The sequence below is a fragment of the Quercus suber genome, unplaced genomic scaffold (genome assembly GCF_002906115.3).
Source record: "Quercus suber isolate HL8 unplaced genomic scaffold, Cork oak 2.0 scaffold_618, whole genome shotgun sequence".
NCBI classification, from domain to species: domain Eukaryota; kingdom Viridiplantae; phylum Streptophyta; class Magnoliopsida; order Fagales; family Fagaceae; genus Quercus; species Quercus suber.
This window is the reverse complement of record NW_027070061.1, coordinates 215034-231831: the sequence shown is the minus strand read 5'-3', so window position 1 is coordinate 231831 and position 16798 is coordinate 215034. Positions and strand designations below refer to the sequence as shown.

Below are 16798 nucleotides of genomic sequence, written 5' to 3'. Positions count from 1 at the left end.
CTTTCCATACAACATATCAAAGGCAAGTGTCTTTCTTGGATTAAAACACTATCATAATATGAAAAATACATTTTATCAAAGAAACCTTTGCAATTTCTAAAATTGTTCCTCATCTAATTTAGAAATTTTTCTAAGTGCATCAAATATGATATGAGTTTTGCATCTATGACGATAGAGAGATGATCATTAGAGAGTGAAAACCGAATCTAGGGATGTAAAGTTGAGGATCTACCATTGCCACTAAATTGAAGGAAAGAGAAATACTAATTCAAAACTATCTAGACTGCTAGATGTAGATTTAGTGTCCTTTTGGGACAAGCTAAAAATTTTACCTTATTTGCAATTTCAGTTTATATTTGCTACTATTTATAAGTCCCACTACATTTTTTGGTACTATTCGTAGGTTTCACTATATTATTCAACTAACTTTCACTTTTATCTACAGTACTTTTAACAAAAAACTTTCAGCTTCAGCTAAATAAGTTATTTCTAAACGAACACTTAGTATAACTCGATTTTGTCAAAATCGAGTTCACTTTTTGAAAAATTCCAACGTAACTCGATACCTTGGATTTTGAATTCTATTTATGAAAAAAAAAATGTCTAGTGAAATTCGATATATCGAGTTCTACTAAAAACAAAATTTGTATGGAACTCGATTTTGAAAAAATCGAGTTCCATGTTTTTTTTTTTTTTTTTTAAATGAGAAAAGCTATGTCAACTTAGTCCACCATGGTAGAATTTAGCCATAACTCGAAAATCTTGAAATCAAGTTATATGCTGAATTCGATTTTCTAAAAATTGAGTTCGAAAATAATGACATATCCCGAAATAGTTTGAAAAGAGGGACAAACTGCTGCATTGTTTACTAATTAGGGGCAAATGCTCATTTTCTCCCATAAAACACTATATATATATATATATATAATAGAGTATTGATTTAACCAAATTACACATTATTGAAATTTATTGCAATAAAAAGGGACTAGATTTTATATAAATATTTATAATGACTAGATGTAGCAGATGAGTCCGAGAGTGCAAGATCATTGAAAACTAGAAAGTCTTCTTCGTTTGGTTCAAACATTTCCAGCTAAGAGAACTTCGGAAATCAATTTGTCCATGTTTTGGTAAGAGGAACCACTAGGTTTGGTAGCATCCTCTGCCTTTATCTTCCATTCCATTGCCTTCTTCTTCAATTCTTTTCCTTTCTCACCATCCATTAATTCTCTAACAAGTTTCTCCACTTCATCTCGTTGAACGTTATTATCTATCTCCATCCCAATGCCCCACTCAACACAACAATATCGACAATTTGTCAGTTGCTCAGCAAAAAAAGGCCAAGAGATCATTGGAACTCCACAACACACACTCTCAAGTGTTGAATTCCACCCGCTATGTGTTAAAAAACACCCTATTGATGGATGCTTTAAGATTTGTTCTTGATGACACCAACTTGCTAACATGCCTCTATCTTTTGTTTTGGTAACAAATTCAGAAGGAACGATAGCTGAATTTCCTCCTACAAGATCAGGCCTTATAATCCACAAAAAGGGTTTTTCACTATTTGCTAACCCCCAAGCAAATTCAATGAGTTGGTGAGGTGTCATGATAGTTATACTACCATAATTTACATATACTACCGAGTTGGGTTCTTTTGAATTTAACCATTCCACACAGCCCAATTCTTCTTTCCATAGATTGGAACCTATTGATTTCAAGTTATCATCCTTAATTTGATCAGCCAGCAACATAAGTGGTCCAATGGTGTATATACGAGGAAGCATGGAATATAGAGCATCTAACACTTCTTGTTCAAAGGAGTCAAATGTGTTCAAAATGACAGCTGAAGCTCTTGGAGCTCTCTCAGTTTCGCGGATTTTGAAGTTGAGCATGATGTCATTCTCATCTGTAGTTCTAATAAAACTTGGAAGATCCTTAAGACGAATATTTTTCATCCCGGGAATCCAATTGATTGTAGTTTCCAAGTATCCATTTGTTAGATAGTTCGCATCTGTAAATCACACCAAAATAGAGTTGATCTTTGTGAATAGCCTACTCCAATATAGTACTAAAATGTAGAATTCAATTAAAAAAATAATAAATAATAAATAAAAAAACAATAATAGAAAAGGAAAGAAATTTTTTTGATAGTTTGATGGCTACTATAAGTGTAATTGACATACATAACAAATTATTGCATCTCCCATGTACATCTATTATTATATAGACTTTTAATTTATTTTATTTTTTATCTGAGATAAAAATTCTACTCTAACTTAATTTTTTGTTCCACTCACTCTATTCCACTTCATACTCCACAAATCAAATATGCCATGTATCCACTTATTCCTAATTATGAGTTAACAGTGTCAATATATGATAAGAGTAATGCCTTTTCTTTTTTCTTTTTTTGATGGGAAGTAATGCTTTCTTTTTATAAATGATAAGAGTAATGCTTGAGCCAACTATTTAAAAAAAACCATGTACATTTTATTGAAAAACTTGTTTATGATTTAAGAAAGTTAAAAGACCCAAACTAAGAGGAAAAAAAGAAACTGACTCTAGAACCTTCCTTCTTCTGTCCACTTTCACCGCCGCTCAGATTCAAATTTAACAATACTTGATTATAATTTTTAAAAATCTTAACTCCAAAACTGAAAAATCCATTTGTATTTCTTCGGTGACCCCTGTGGATTTTACAAACCCAGTTGTATTTTCTCCATAGACCCATATGGGTTTTAGAGAGTCTAGACTATTTTACAACTCATATTTTACAGATTTTACAAACTCAGGTGTGCAAAATTCAAAATCCATTTGTATTTCTCTAGAGAGAAGACTTCCAATTATAATTGTCATGCTGTCAAAGTAGTTAGGAGAAAAACCCTGTTGTATTTGTCTTCTCTTTTGTGTAAAACAAAAGGAATTTTTTCAACTACTATTCAGCAACATGATAGGTGGAGCCGTGGAGGTCTCCTCCGTAGGCATAGTCATCACCGGAAGAGAGGGTGAAGGAGGGAGAGGAGATGGACAGTTTGTGCAGAGTTTTATTTTTCAGATTTAATTCTTTTTAAATAAGTTTTTAAAAATATCATTAGGTTATTTTAATTATATGATGTGGACTTCAGTAATTGCGTTGTGTATATGCATAGATTTATTATACTGTAGTATAAGATGATGTGAGAAAAACGAAAGGCAAACTAGTTTACAAATGTTTTGAAAACTATTAGTGTGTTTATATATATATATATGTGTGTGTGTGTGTGTAATTGTAATTTTTTTAATTGCTTTGTGTATATGCACAGATTATATGGTAATAAGATGATGCGAGACAAACAAAAGGCAAACTAGTTTACAAAGTTTTGAAAAATATTAGTGTGTATATATATATATACACTAGACTTATTATACATTCTTTGCGCATGCAATAAGTTTTTTTTTTTTTTTTAATTTAGTGAAATAATATTTATTAGTAAAATAAAAATAGTGTTCTAATTTTTAAAATCTTGATAAAAATTTAAAAACTTAAAAAATTTAAAATTTGTATGAAAGTATTTTAGTACGTAAAATATTAAAACCTAATCAGGGATCCTATTATTAATAGTATAGAATATAGATACATGAATTTTACTTTCTACTTTTATTTCATTGTTTTTTTATTATGTACACATGAGTTTACTTTTTTTTTTATTTTTGTTTATTAGATTTTTGATGATTTATTTATGTTGTGCTTTTCATCCTTTGCACTTTATTAACTTATTTAGAAAAAAAAATTAATAGAAGCATAAAATTAGACAACAATTAAAATTTAATTTAGAATCTAGTTGCATTTTCTTAGAATATTGATTTTAATTATATATATAAATGATGTCAAGGGTTTTAACTTATTTGGCATATTTTTTTACACAAAATGCTTAAGAGTCTAAAAAAAATTCGAGTTCCAGGATTAATATCATATTGTAAATGTCTTAAAAAAAATAAGAAAAATAAAAAATAAAAACTTCTATAATAATACATGAAAAGGGAAATGATCTCTATTTAAATCTTTAATTCCTCCCCCCCCCCCCCCCCCTCCTCAAAAGGGAAATTCCCTTTAAAAAAAATCGAATCATCTTTAAAAAAACATAAAATAAAAATAGAATAAATTTGAAGATTTAAATTATACCTTTGAGGGGTACTAAACCTCGTTCAACTAGATGGCGATAATGCATATAGCTCAAGAAACCGCAAGCACTAGGTGTCCAGAAAAGCACACATGGAATTCCGAACTTGTCAGCAGCATCAAGAGTAAATGACATACAACCATCAGAGACAATAGAGGTAACAAGAGGCACATTCGAAGACGAAGTGTCGTTGAGTTTAGAAATGAGGTTGCAAAGTGGGAGTAGGCAAGTCTTTATGGTGGATTTAACAAGAGAGGGAATGTCTTGGCTGACATCTGCGTCTGATGGTGGGAGGCCATCGGGAATGGTTTCGAAGTGAAAGCCCGACAAGCCATTAAGGGAGTTAGTGCCTCTAGACCTGAGTAAGCGATTGTGGTTGTACTCTGTGTTTACAAAAGTTACATGAAACCCTTTGTGGTAGAGGAGTTTGGCTAGCTTTAGCATTGGAGTTATGTGGCCTTGAAGTGGAGCTGGGACGCAAACTACATGAGGTTTAGTAGCTGCTCTAATGGAACCCATCTCTCTCTATCTCAATTCTCAAACACACACAAATTGATATGAAATGAATGGTTTGGAAAAAGGGTCCTTCCTGGGGTTTATTCACTGTGCCTTAAACGCTCTTATTATTTTATTTTTTTCAAAAGAGTTTACTGTTTGACAATGACCTTTCACTGCGTATACCCACCCAGCCAACTTGCTGAATGCTGAGCCAAAAAGTTATAAATCAATTCTTATCAACAAAAAAAGCCAAAAAGTTTAGAAATTACTAATTTTTTTTTCTCATTTATATTATTCAAATAAGTTACAAAAACAGTCAAGTCATGTCTCTCTTTTTTTTTGTTTTGTTAAAGACTTAAAGTTTTGCTTTCCGGACAAATGGGACCATAAAGTTTTGAAGACGATTCTTCTCCAGATATTTGTGATAAAATTTCAGCAATAGTAGAGGCCAATGCTGGTGGCTCATAAAGCCCTTTTATTTTTGCATTAGAAACAGACAAGTCATGCCTCGTTTGAGTAAGCGATGACATTACTTTTTTTTCGTGAGTGCGATTGCGCTGGTCAGGGCCCAACAATACACAGCTCATCAATAAAGTAATGCCGGTGAAGCAAGTGGCACTGACATTGCCCTTGCAAGTACTATAATAAGTGGTTTCTAAAATAAATATATAAATATATATGTATATCTTTTGGCTAAATATTGGTAAATCTGAAATTTATTTGCGTTATAGATACTGTTACAATTTATTTAAAGAATTAAGAAGAGAGATTGAATTTCGGCAACAGTGTTACCGAAATTCCAAGAAAAGTAAGAGAGAGAATGAGNAAATATATAAATATATATGTATATCTTTTGCTAAATATTGGTAAATCTGAAATTTATTTGCGTTATAGATACTGTTACAATTTATTTAAAGAATTAAGAAGAGAGATTGAATTTCGGCAACAGTGTTACCGAAATTCCAAGAAAAGTAAGAGAGAGAATGAGAAAAAGTTTGGAGAAGAAAAGGTTGAATTACGGCAATGTCATTGCCGTAATTCGCTCCTGCCAAGGGGTTACCTCCCCATTAATGCGGCCAGGGGGAGTTAGTTGAATGCATTAAATGTGAGAATGACAGCTTACTTTGGGGTTAGTCTCTCTCTCTAAAATCCCCCTCGTCAGGCCGAGGATGAGGTGGTCCTCGGTGTGGATTGGGAAAAGAGGCTTCCCCCAAGTTAGCCTAGCAACACCAACAAAAAATGGCATATGCTCCTCGGCCTGGGCCTTGGGCCTGTTTCGTGATGGGTCGAGGCTGTGAGGCTCACAGGCCCCACATGCTACATACACAATATTTTTCACAACAAATCATAGGTAACTGGTTATTATTAATTCAAATTTAAATTTAACATTGAGATTACTATTTTAATCCAATAATAACAATAAGTAACAACCTGACACTTAGAATTTGTTGTAAAAATGTTGTAAAAATTATGTGCACTTCATTTCTTTAAAAAAAAAAAAAAAAAGTGTAATGATTTATGGCAATGTCATTGCCGAAATAGGTGAAAAAAATTTATGGAAATTGTGGCAATGCCATTGCCGAAAATGGGGGGGAAAAAAAAAAGAATTGTGGCAACCAAGTTGCCGAAATCTTGGGGAAAATTAAAAAAAAAAAAAAGTGTGACGTCCATAACATTTTTACAACAAATAATAGGCAGTTTGTTGTTGTTGGATCAAATTTAAACTTAACACTAAGATTTTTTTTTTTTTGCCCTAACAATAATAACCAGTAACAACCTATCACTTAAAATTTGTTGTAAAAATACTGTAAAAATGTTGCAGACTTATCATTTCTGTTTTTAAAAAAATTTGTGACAATTGATTTACGGCAATATCATTGCCGAAATAGAAGGGAAAAAAAAATTATGTCAATGATTTGTGGCAATGGCATTACTAAAATAGGAGGGAAAATTATTTTTTTTTCCCCCTCTATTTCGGCAATGGCGCTGCCAAAATAGAGGGGAAAAAAAAAAAAAAGCGTCAATGATTTGTGGTGATGTGCGCAGGGGTGGGTATCATAATAATTGCATTGATGGGAGGAATATCATAATAATTGCATGTCAAACTGCTGTACAAGCAACTTTCTTGGAACTTTTTTGCACCAAAAAAAACTTCTTTGTATATGGATATCATTTGATCCTCATTGCACCCCATAAAAACAGATATGTCAATCTAACATTTTGGTTTAAACTATACATATGGTCATTACCCACCCCTGCGCACATCACCACAAACCCAGACCCATGGCCAACCCACTGCCACCACAATCAGCATCCATCCAAAAATCAACCCCAGAGCCCCAAAAGAAAAAGAAAAAAAAAAAACAACAACAACAACAACAAAAACTAAACTAAACTTAAGAGAGAGAAGCCTCACCGTGAGAGAAAGAGAGGGAGGCGGAGGATAGAGCGGCAAACAAAACCCACAAACCCAAGACCCACAACAAGCAAATCCCATCAAACCCAAGACCCACACCTCAGCCATAGCAACCCACCTCAGTCACCACCCACCCACCTCATTCTCAACCCCAACCAAAACCCACCACCTCGATCTCCCCAGCCAAAACCCACTGCCCCGCATCTGTGCCAGGAATCACGGTGAATAGTCTTTGAATCGTCATGGAAATTCGTGATTGCGAGGCGATAGCTAGCGAAGCAATCCCATTTCGCGATTTGGAGGTAGATTGAGATGTACCGTGGCAAAGCTTGCGAGTCTTCTTTCGAATACACGAGAAGCTTGCAATCATAGCTGCCAACCTCAAAGTACTTGCTCCACAGAACGCNTTTTTTTTTTTTTTTTTAATACTCCCTATTTTACCTCCAACCAAACATACCCTAAGGCTTCGTTTGGGAGTTCATAAGGGAATCGAATGAAATTGAATGTATTTAAGTAGGGAAAATGAATGGAAAGGAAATGAATGGAAATATGGAATAGAATTAAGTAACCGTGTTTAGATGTTTTAAAATAAATGAATGGAAATAAGTAAAATGTAAGTAACCTTATTTGAGAATAACATAGAAGGAAAGGAATGAAATTATTTTATGACAATATTACTATTAGACCTTTATTTTAAAATAAAAGGCTGAACATATAGATTTTTTTTTTTTAGAGAAAACTGAAATCATTCAACAAGAAGAGAACTAGAGCACAATGCATACAAAAATAATAGAAAAACAAATAGAAACAACAGAGAGCAAGAGCCCCAAACAAGAGGTACATAGCACCAACTTAGACCACAACCCTAGACCCTACTAAAATTGTTCCCTTGTTTCTAGCAAAGTCTGCTATCTAGTTTGTTATATTTGCATTTAGAGGTATTTTGAGAGTTTTAGTAAAAAAATTCATTAAATCTAATTTCATTCTCTTCAATTCCTCTCAATTTTGGGAGGAATGAAAAATTTAAGGTTTTAAGAGAATATAGAAGAATGAATGTTCCTTACTATCCATTTTATTTCTTCTCATTTAATCTCTCAAATAAGATAATAGACTTTTCATTCCTTTCATTAAAACTCCCAAATAAGGGAAGAGAAAAATATTCTAAAATTATTTTGTTATTTTTCTATTCCATTCTCCCAAACAATGGCTAAATCAAAAGGTAATAATTAATTGAGCTTAATTATGTAAGTAACCTTAAAATTGGTAGTTAGCCATAACTAGGGTATAAACTTTTTTTTTTTTTTAATTTAAAAAGTCTTACTTTCTCAAGTACCTTTCTTTTCTTCTTCTTTTCTTTTTATTCTTAAATAATGACTTCAATGTTATTTTTGTATTCAAGGGTGGTGCTACGTTTACAATGGGGGCCATGGCCACCTAAAACTGCTCAAAAATTTATTATAGCTACTAAAAAATAGGTTATACAAAATCGATGTAAGAGCTGGCCCCATGTGTCCTTATTGTTTCATTCATATTTACTTCTTTTCTTTTTTCTTTTTCTTCTCCTTTTTTTTTTTTTTTTTGGAAACAAGACAAAACTTCATTCAAACTTAATGGAAACTATTGTCCACCAGTACAAGTTGTTGCACATCATAGGGTATGTCATCATACGAAACCTAACTATGGGAGAACTCGACTAGCTTTGCCAATTTGTCAGCTACAACATTCCCACTTCTTTTAACATATTTACTTAATTACCTTTTTTTTTTTTTTTCATCTCTCCTCCCTCCAGCACATCAACAAGCCCACAACTTTTATAAGTTTTACAGTTTTACTCACTTTTACTATTAGCTTCTCTTTTTAATATGTATTTTCCAATGTTCTACTTTTCAATCCCTTTCAAAAGAATTCATCACTCAGTGCAAATGTTTTCATAGCCTTACACTAACTCTCTTCAATCTCTTTACAAAAATTCATTAGAGCATTGATGAGTGGGTCATACATACATAAATAGGCACATATATATTTTTTGTGAATCAATATGATTATTTAGTCTTGACTGCCCCCTCCCCCAAAGATAAATTTCTAGCTCCGCCCCTGTTTGTATTCCTTTTCTAATGTTAGGTCTCATTGTACTCTTGACTATTTAGTTGATTGATAAACACATATACCTAATTGGCAAATGCATAAACCTTAAATTTAGATGATAGAAGCTTTTGACATTTTAAATAAAAATTATAAAAAGGTTTTATGCATTTGTCCAAGGTTTGTGGTCTAAATATTGATTAAATTAGGGGCACATTATGTTACAATATTGTTATTAGACAAATTGGATTGATTTGAAAACTATTACTTGTAAGGCTGATTGCATTATTATTAACTATGTATTTGATAGAGTGGATTTTAGGGAAGATTTAAAAAAAAATAAAAAAATAAAAAAAACTAAGGAGGAAAAACTTTTTGGAGAGTGTTTGGTTAAGAGGGGGAGAGGAGAAAAGATAGTAAGACTCAAGTGTTTTCTCCTCAAGCCTACCAAAAAATTTTTCTAAATATAAATAAAATTGGCAGAAAAATGGACCAATTATTTGGACAAAAATGTCTTGCAACGTTCTTCACTTCTTCTTCTCACTTTTTTTTTTCTTTGTTGTCTAATACTGTGCTGTGCAAAGTTTTTTTTTTTTTTTTTTTTTTTTTTTTTTTTTTTTAAGGAATTGTGCAACGTTCTATTTCCAAACATGACTTTTTTTTTAATAAAATATAGTTTATTACTTTTTTTTTATTTAATAAGAGAATATGACTAAATTTATATAAATTACATTTTTCATTCCTTAACTTTTCTATCTCCTAACCAAACATAAATAAAGAAAGCTAAAATCTCTTTTATCTTTTCTATTTTCATCATTTCTCTATTTTTTATCCTACTACTTTTCAATCTCTCTAACCAAATTATGCTTCGTTTAATAGAATGAAGTTTTAAAGTTATAAATACAATAAGATAAATAAATTAAAAAAAGATTTGAAAATTTTATTGGAAAAACAACCCTTTGAGAAAGCAACCCTTGTACTACACTACAGTTTCCCGTATAATATAGGCATAAAAAACTTTGATTACTGATTTACTGTCCATACCTTTTGACAGGTTTATTTTGACACATATAACAAAGTTGGAAGCCAAACAAAAATGGTTTGGTTGGAGCATTTATATATGATATATATATATATATATATATAATTCTATTTTATCATTTTTAAAATTACTTTATTGTTTATATTATATTATTAATATACCTAATATTTTAAATTTTTTATAAAAATATAATTTATTACTTTCTTTATATAATAAGGAAATGTGAGTAAATTTATATAAACTATATTTTTTATTCTTTAACTTTTCTATTTTCTAAGTCTTAACCAAACACAAATAAAGGAAACTAAAATTTCTTTTATCTTTCTATTTTTCATCATTTCTCTATTTTCTATCTTTCAACTTTTCAATCTCTTCCATCAAAAGTATGCTTCCGTTTAATACAAAGAAGTTTTAAAGTTATAAATACAATAAGATAAATAAATCAAAAAAAAGATTTGAAAATTTTATTGAAAAAAATAACCCTTGAAAAAGCAACCCTAGTACTCCACTACAGTTTCCTGTGTAATATAGGCATAAAAAACTTGATTACTGTCCACAACTTTTGACACACATAACAAAGTTGGAAGCCAAACAAAAAAGGGTGGTTAAAGTACTCATATCTAATTTCTATATTTTTTATAATCTTAAAAATTATTTTATCATTTATATTATATTATTTTATAACACATTTGATATTTTAACTTTTATTTTTTATTTAACTTGTTAAAATATATATATTATCCAATAAAAAATAATAATCAAGCTTCTTAGAGCATTCTCATTGAACCTCTCAAATGCTAAAAATCCTATTTTTTTAGCATTTTTGAGATAAAAACACACTCCATCAAACCGGCCAAATCTTAATTTTAAGATTCAAGTTACAGTGCAATCTCATATTTGAGACCACACTGTAGCTACAATTGTAAAACAAAAATTAGTTTTATTCACCTCAAGCTCTCTCTCTCTTCTATCTTTCTCTTCCCTCTACAGTTCTTTCTTCTCTCTTCTCTCTCTGTGCTTCGCCGATGTGGTTCGCCGATGAGTGTGCTCTGCACATGATTGTGCTCCGCCGATGTCGTGGGTCGTGGTCTGATGTGCTCCGACGATTTTGTGGGTCTGGGTCATGGGTCTGCGTTCTGTGGAGCAAGTACTTTGAGGTTGGTAGCTATGATTGCAAGCTTCTCATGTATTCGAAAGAAGACTCGCAAGCTTTGCCACGGTACATCTCAATCTACCTCCAAATCGCGAAATGGGATTGCTTCGCTAGCTATCGCCTCGCAATCGTTTTTTTTTTTTTGTCCTTTTTTTTTTTTTTTAAATTTGCTTCTTTAGTTTTTTCTGTCCTTTTCTGTACTTTTGGTGCTTTTATTTTTTGTTCATCCGTATTTTTTTTTTCTTATTTGTTACTTTTTTTTTATCTATTAAGAACATGAAAATAAATTTATACAAACTATATTTTCTATACCTCTATTTTTCTACTCTCAAACCAAACACCAAAATGAAAAAATAAATACTTTTTTATCATCTCCCCATTTTCTATCCTCTCATTTTCCACCCCTCCAACCAAACTAACCCTTAATGTATGGATTTACACATCAAATAACAGCAAATTTTACAAACACACACACACACACAAACACCCAAACATGAAGATGTATTTACAAAGAGAAAACTCAAAACCAGTAAAAAGCTCTCTGGGCCTATGGCACCAATGAATCCACTAGTGAGAATAGTTGTAATACATTACACTTACAAAACCCTCCAAGCTATGTAACGTAGATGTATCTGAACTCCTAGCTCCTGCTAGGAACCAAGTCCACCAATCATTTCTCCTTACTAGCTTTCAATTTCACAAGTTACGTCGCCAATCCCAAAACCAAGTCTCCTCATAGCCACTTTAAGGCCTCTTGAAAATTTTGGGATTTATAAGCACTTTTAATGGGGCAATGCAATTAGTTAGGAAACTAGGTTGTTAATTTTGACATGTTTTTCAGCGCAATAAAAAAATGCTTCGAAGCTGTCAACTACTTATTTCTTCCACAGTATTTTCCTCTTCTTCCACTATGTTATTTTCTCTACATGTCATTTAACCCCTTTTTTCATGTTCTTTGGTTAATTAAAGACTTCACAATTAGCCCGACAGCAATAGAGTTTGCTGTGAGATTCCAAAAATTCCCATTAACTGGAGCAGCAATCCGACACAATGTAATGGGTTACGTTTGTTAGCATAAAATGTCCAAAAATGCTAACACAAAACAAGCTGCAACCTAAAAATGGTAGCATAAACTAATTCCATTCAAAAGCAATATCATTATCAATCACCTTCCCTCATTATATATGAAACTTTAAACCTAAAGCCCCTTTCATTTTGGTTGTTTTCTTCGAGGTCCAAGCTAATATTTTGTTGGATTTGAGCCCCTGAAGCTATTTGTAGAATTGCCATTGATTGATTTTGGTATTTGGTTCAACTTTGTGCATGATAAGTTATTACTTATTTGACAGTTTTTTTTTTTCTTCTCTTCTTTAACATGGCCTTAAGTCTTTACTCCTCTCGACTCTCGAGCACATACTTTGTGAGAGTATCATGAAACCGTCACAAAGATTTTGCAAAAAAAAAAAAAAAAAATCATTTTACTTGTAAGCAAGACTTGAAACATACAAATGAAAATAATAATAATAAAAAAACACCTTTAATTATAAGTCCTTTGGGGAAATAAGCTTAGGTACTTTTGGTTTACTAAGTCTTGCTTTTGAGGACTTCTTGGATTTTTTTTATCTAACATCTTTACTTTGCATAAATTCATGGATAAGATAATCAGGGATTGAATTTTGGCTGCCTTTTAATGTATTCAATTTCAAAATCGAAAATACTTAAAATAACTTGCCATCTTACAAAAAATTATTTTCCAACCCATCCAACTAAAGTCAATAAGGTTCTATATATGCAGAAATCATTTTCTACCCTGAATGGCTGAATCTATTTGTAACATTTACTCAAAAAAAAAAAAAAGAAAAGAAAAAAAAAAGCTTCCAAAATAATCTACCACAATATCTTTATCAAAAGGATTATTTAAATTCAAGAATGGGGAACTCACCCATCTGATATTTTAGAAGTTGAAAATCCAAAAAAATCAAGTTGTTCAATTTTGTTACAATGACTACATCCACGCAAGCATGGTAAAAAAATACTTCTTCATCAAAACAAGGAATTTGCAGTTTTGCACATTCATGGTTTACATTTTACTTTAAGTTTTACATTCTACTTTAAGTTAATATTTTACGTTCTACTTTAAAGTAAACATAATGTTACAATCCGCTACCTCATTGGTCTCAGAGCCATTTCATTTGTTGGTAGTTTTGATTCTAGACTTATTCTAGTTAATTCATTTGTTTTGGACCAGTCTACTCTATTCCTAAATGCATTTTTGAGAAGATTTTCAAGTTTAGTATGGATTAAAACCACCTGAACAAGAATACCCAATCCCAAACGATAATTCCAAAGGTGAGGCCTGAGCGAAAGTGAATGAGAGGGTACGTGTTAATAACCATATTAAATTAAAATAACAAAACAAAGTAATTGAAAGAATATATTTTAAGACAACTTGAAAAATCTCAGATAATCAGATTCTAAAAATGAAAAGAGTTTTCAGATCGATCTAAGCCTTCAGTAAGTTCTAGGTCATCGCAACCATCATTACGTACAATACCTGACATAGTAAATGAAGAAAAATATCAACTTCAAGATAAAAACATAGGTTTAAATGATTGGAATATTCCTAAATATCCATCCAAAGAAATATATAGATTACATTCAACAATAACTTAATGGTACAGTCAGAATAAGTTTTGATGAGCAGAGATCAAGATCACTACTAATGATGAAAGAAAGATCAATTCATTCACGCACAACTTGTACCACGCCTGTATAAACAGAACCTTTAAGAAGAGATCAAGATTTAAAATTAAAAGGACTACAAATTGAATTACAAGTTTGTATACCATGCTATTCAGTAAACTTAAGATTGTTTGAAGAAGAAGGACAAAACTCACCAATACAAAAAGGTCTAGAAGCATCTATAAATCCCTAATTTCTAACCATTCATAAAGAATTTAAATTCAACTTTAAAAAAGTTAGAAGATAAATTTGATTCAGAAGAAAATACAACAGGGAGAAAATTATAGAAATACACACAGTAAAGATCAGAAAAAAGAAATATTCACTAAATGGAAAGAATTCATGAGTAAAATTCGGGAAGAAATAAAATTCCTTGATTATGTAGAAAATTTCTACGAAATGCACAAAAATCTAAATGTCATAACAAAAGTAAAATGGATCACAAAGAGTACAATATTTACACACACAATTACAAAATAGAATATTGATTTAATCAAATTACACAATTAATTGGAATTTATTGCAATAAAAATGGGACTAGATTTTATATAAATATTTATAATGATTAGATGTAGCAGATGAAACCGAGAGTGCAAGAACATTGAAAACTAGAAAGTCTTCTTCGTTTGGTTCAAACATTTCTAGCTAAGAGAACTTCGGAAATCAATTTATCCATGTTTTGGTAAGAAGAACCGCTAGGTTTGGTAGCATCCTCTAACAAGTTTCTTCACTTCGGGTCCGTTTGGATACAACTTATTGTTACTGAAAGTTGCTGAAAATTTAGAGAGAAAACGCAGTTTCAGAAACGCAACGCAACTTAACGCCGAATCCAAACGCAGGCTTCATCTCTTTGAACATTATTACCTATCTCTATCCCAATGCCCCACTCAACACAACAATATCGACAATTTGTCAGTTGCTCAGCAAAAAAAGGCCAAGAGATCATTGGAACTCCACAACACACGCTCTCAAGCATTGAATTCCACCCACTATGTGTTAAAAAACACCCTATTGATGGGTGCTTTAGGATTTGTTCTTGATGACACCAACTTGCTAAAATACCTCTATCTTTAGTTTTGGTAACAAATTCAGAATGAACAATAGCTGAATTGCCTCCCACAAGATCAGGCCTTATAATCGATAAGAAGGGTTTTTTCACTATTTACTAACCCCCAAGCAAACTCAATGAGTTGGGGAGGTGTCATGATAGTTATACTACCATAATTTACATATACTACCGAGTTGGGTTCTTTTGAATTTAACCATTCCACACAGCCCGGTTCTTCTTTCCATAGATTGGAACCAATTGATTTCAACTTATCGTCCCTAATTTGATCAACCAGCAACATAAGTGGTCCAACGGTGTATATACGAGGAAGCATGGAAGATAGAGCATCCAATGCTTCTTGTTCAAATGGGTCAAATGTGTTCATAATAACAGCTGAAGCTCTTAAAGCTCTCTCAGTTTCGTGGATTTTGAAGTTGAGCATGATGTCATTCTCATCTGTAGTTCTAACAAAACTTGGAAAATCCTTAAGACGAATATTTTTCATCCCAGGAATCCAATCGATTGTAGTTTCCAAGTAGCCATTTGTTAGATAGTTTGCATCTGTAAATCACACCAAAGTAGGATTCATCTTTGTGAATAGCCTACTTCAATGTAATAAAATAAATAAAAAACAAAAATGTAGCATTCAATTTTTCAATATATATATATATATAAAGTAGCATTCAATTTTTTAAACTTGATAATTTGATGCCTATTATGAGTGTAACTGATATATGGAAAATATTATTGCATCTCCCATGCACATATAGACTTCTCATTTGTATGTTTAATTGTAAATTGAAGTTAACCTGTATGATAATTGGAAGTGATATTATGACCTTAAAAAAGAAAAAAGAAAAAAGAAAAATTGGATGTGATATATTAGTAATGCGCACGAGAGAGAAATAGAAAAATATTATATCATCCCCCATGCACGTGTAAACCTATATGTTCAACAAATCAAAATATGCCATATGTCCACTAATTTCTAATGGGTCTTGTTAGCAAGTGTTCTTAAAACAATTATTAATAAACCATTTAAAAAATATATAAAAAATTGTCAAAGAAATTAATTGATTTTTTTTTTTTCATGAAAGGTTTCTAAAAATACTCTTAGGGGTATTCATTAACTTTTCCCATTCCTATTTATGAGCTAACACTATTATTATATGATGATACAAAATAAGAGAAATGATCCAATGGAGTTAATTCCATACCATATTGACTGGTACAACCAAAATTCATCTACTAACAAGAGAACCAGTACAAAAAACCCTTAAATTGGACTACTTATAATACTGGACTATACCAAACATACCCGCAAATATCGAATATCTCTGCCAAAAAATGAAAATCAGGCGGTACAAAAAACTTGAAGAAAAAGGAAGAAGCTAGCGGCAAAAAGCTCCCATTGCCATCCTCGCTAGTTGTTTTCCCATGTTGTCAGTCGCAGCACCACATGTTATTCAAGGGATTCAATGAACCCATAAGTTGGAAAAAAAAATTAATATTTAAAAAAAATATTTGTTATGACCACCCTAAAAAAGTCCAACAACGAATTGATTCAACACCTACCTTTATCTTGGCCAGTTTAAATAAATAGAAAAAAAAAAAAAAAAAAAAAAAAAAAAAAAAAAAAATTAAATAAAAAAAA

The 16798-nt window shown here is 31.5% G+C and overlaps 1 protein-coding gene and 1 pseudogene across 1 annotated transcript; both read right to left on the bottom strand.

Moving 5' to 3' along the window:
- Positions 1-949: 949 nt before the first annotated feature.
- Positions 950-4738, bottom strand: LOC112036603 (7-deoxyloganetin glucosyltransferase). The gene is made up of 2 exons (XM_065765259.1): positions 4166-4738; positions 950-2014 (listed from the first exon to the last, which is right to left on the bottom strand). Exons 1-2 carry the CDS (start codon positions 4680-4682, stop codon positions 1080-1082), a joined length of 1452 nt encoding a protein of 483 aa, XP_065621331.1. The 5' UTR covers positions 4683-4738; the 3' UTR covers positions 950-1079.
- Positions 4739-14913: 10175 nt separating this feature from the next.
- LOC111994789 (7-deoxyloganetin glucosyltransferase-like) lies at positions 14914-16389 on the bottom strand (annotated as a pseudogene).
- Between the last annotated feature and the right edge of the window lie 409 nt (positions 16390-16798).

What these genes read in the sequence shown, in the direction of transcription:
- LOC112036603 (XM_065765259.1), bottom strand. Translation starts at nt 4,682, where the DNA reads ATGGGTTCCATTAGAGCAGCTACTAAACCTCATGTAGTTTGCGTCCCA. An exon ending in AGGTTTAGTACCCCTCAAAG is followed by an intron (nt 2,015 to 4,165) that starts GTATAATTTAAA and finishes TGTGATTTACAG; the next exon opens with ATGCGAACTATCTAACAAAT.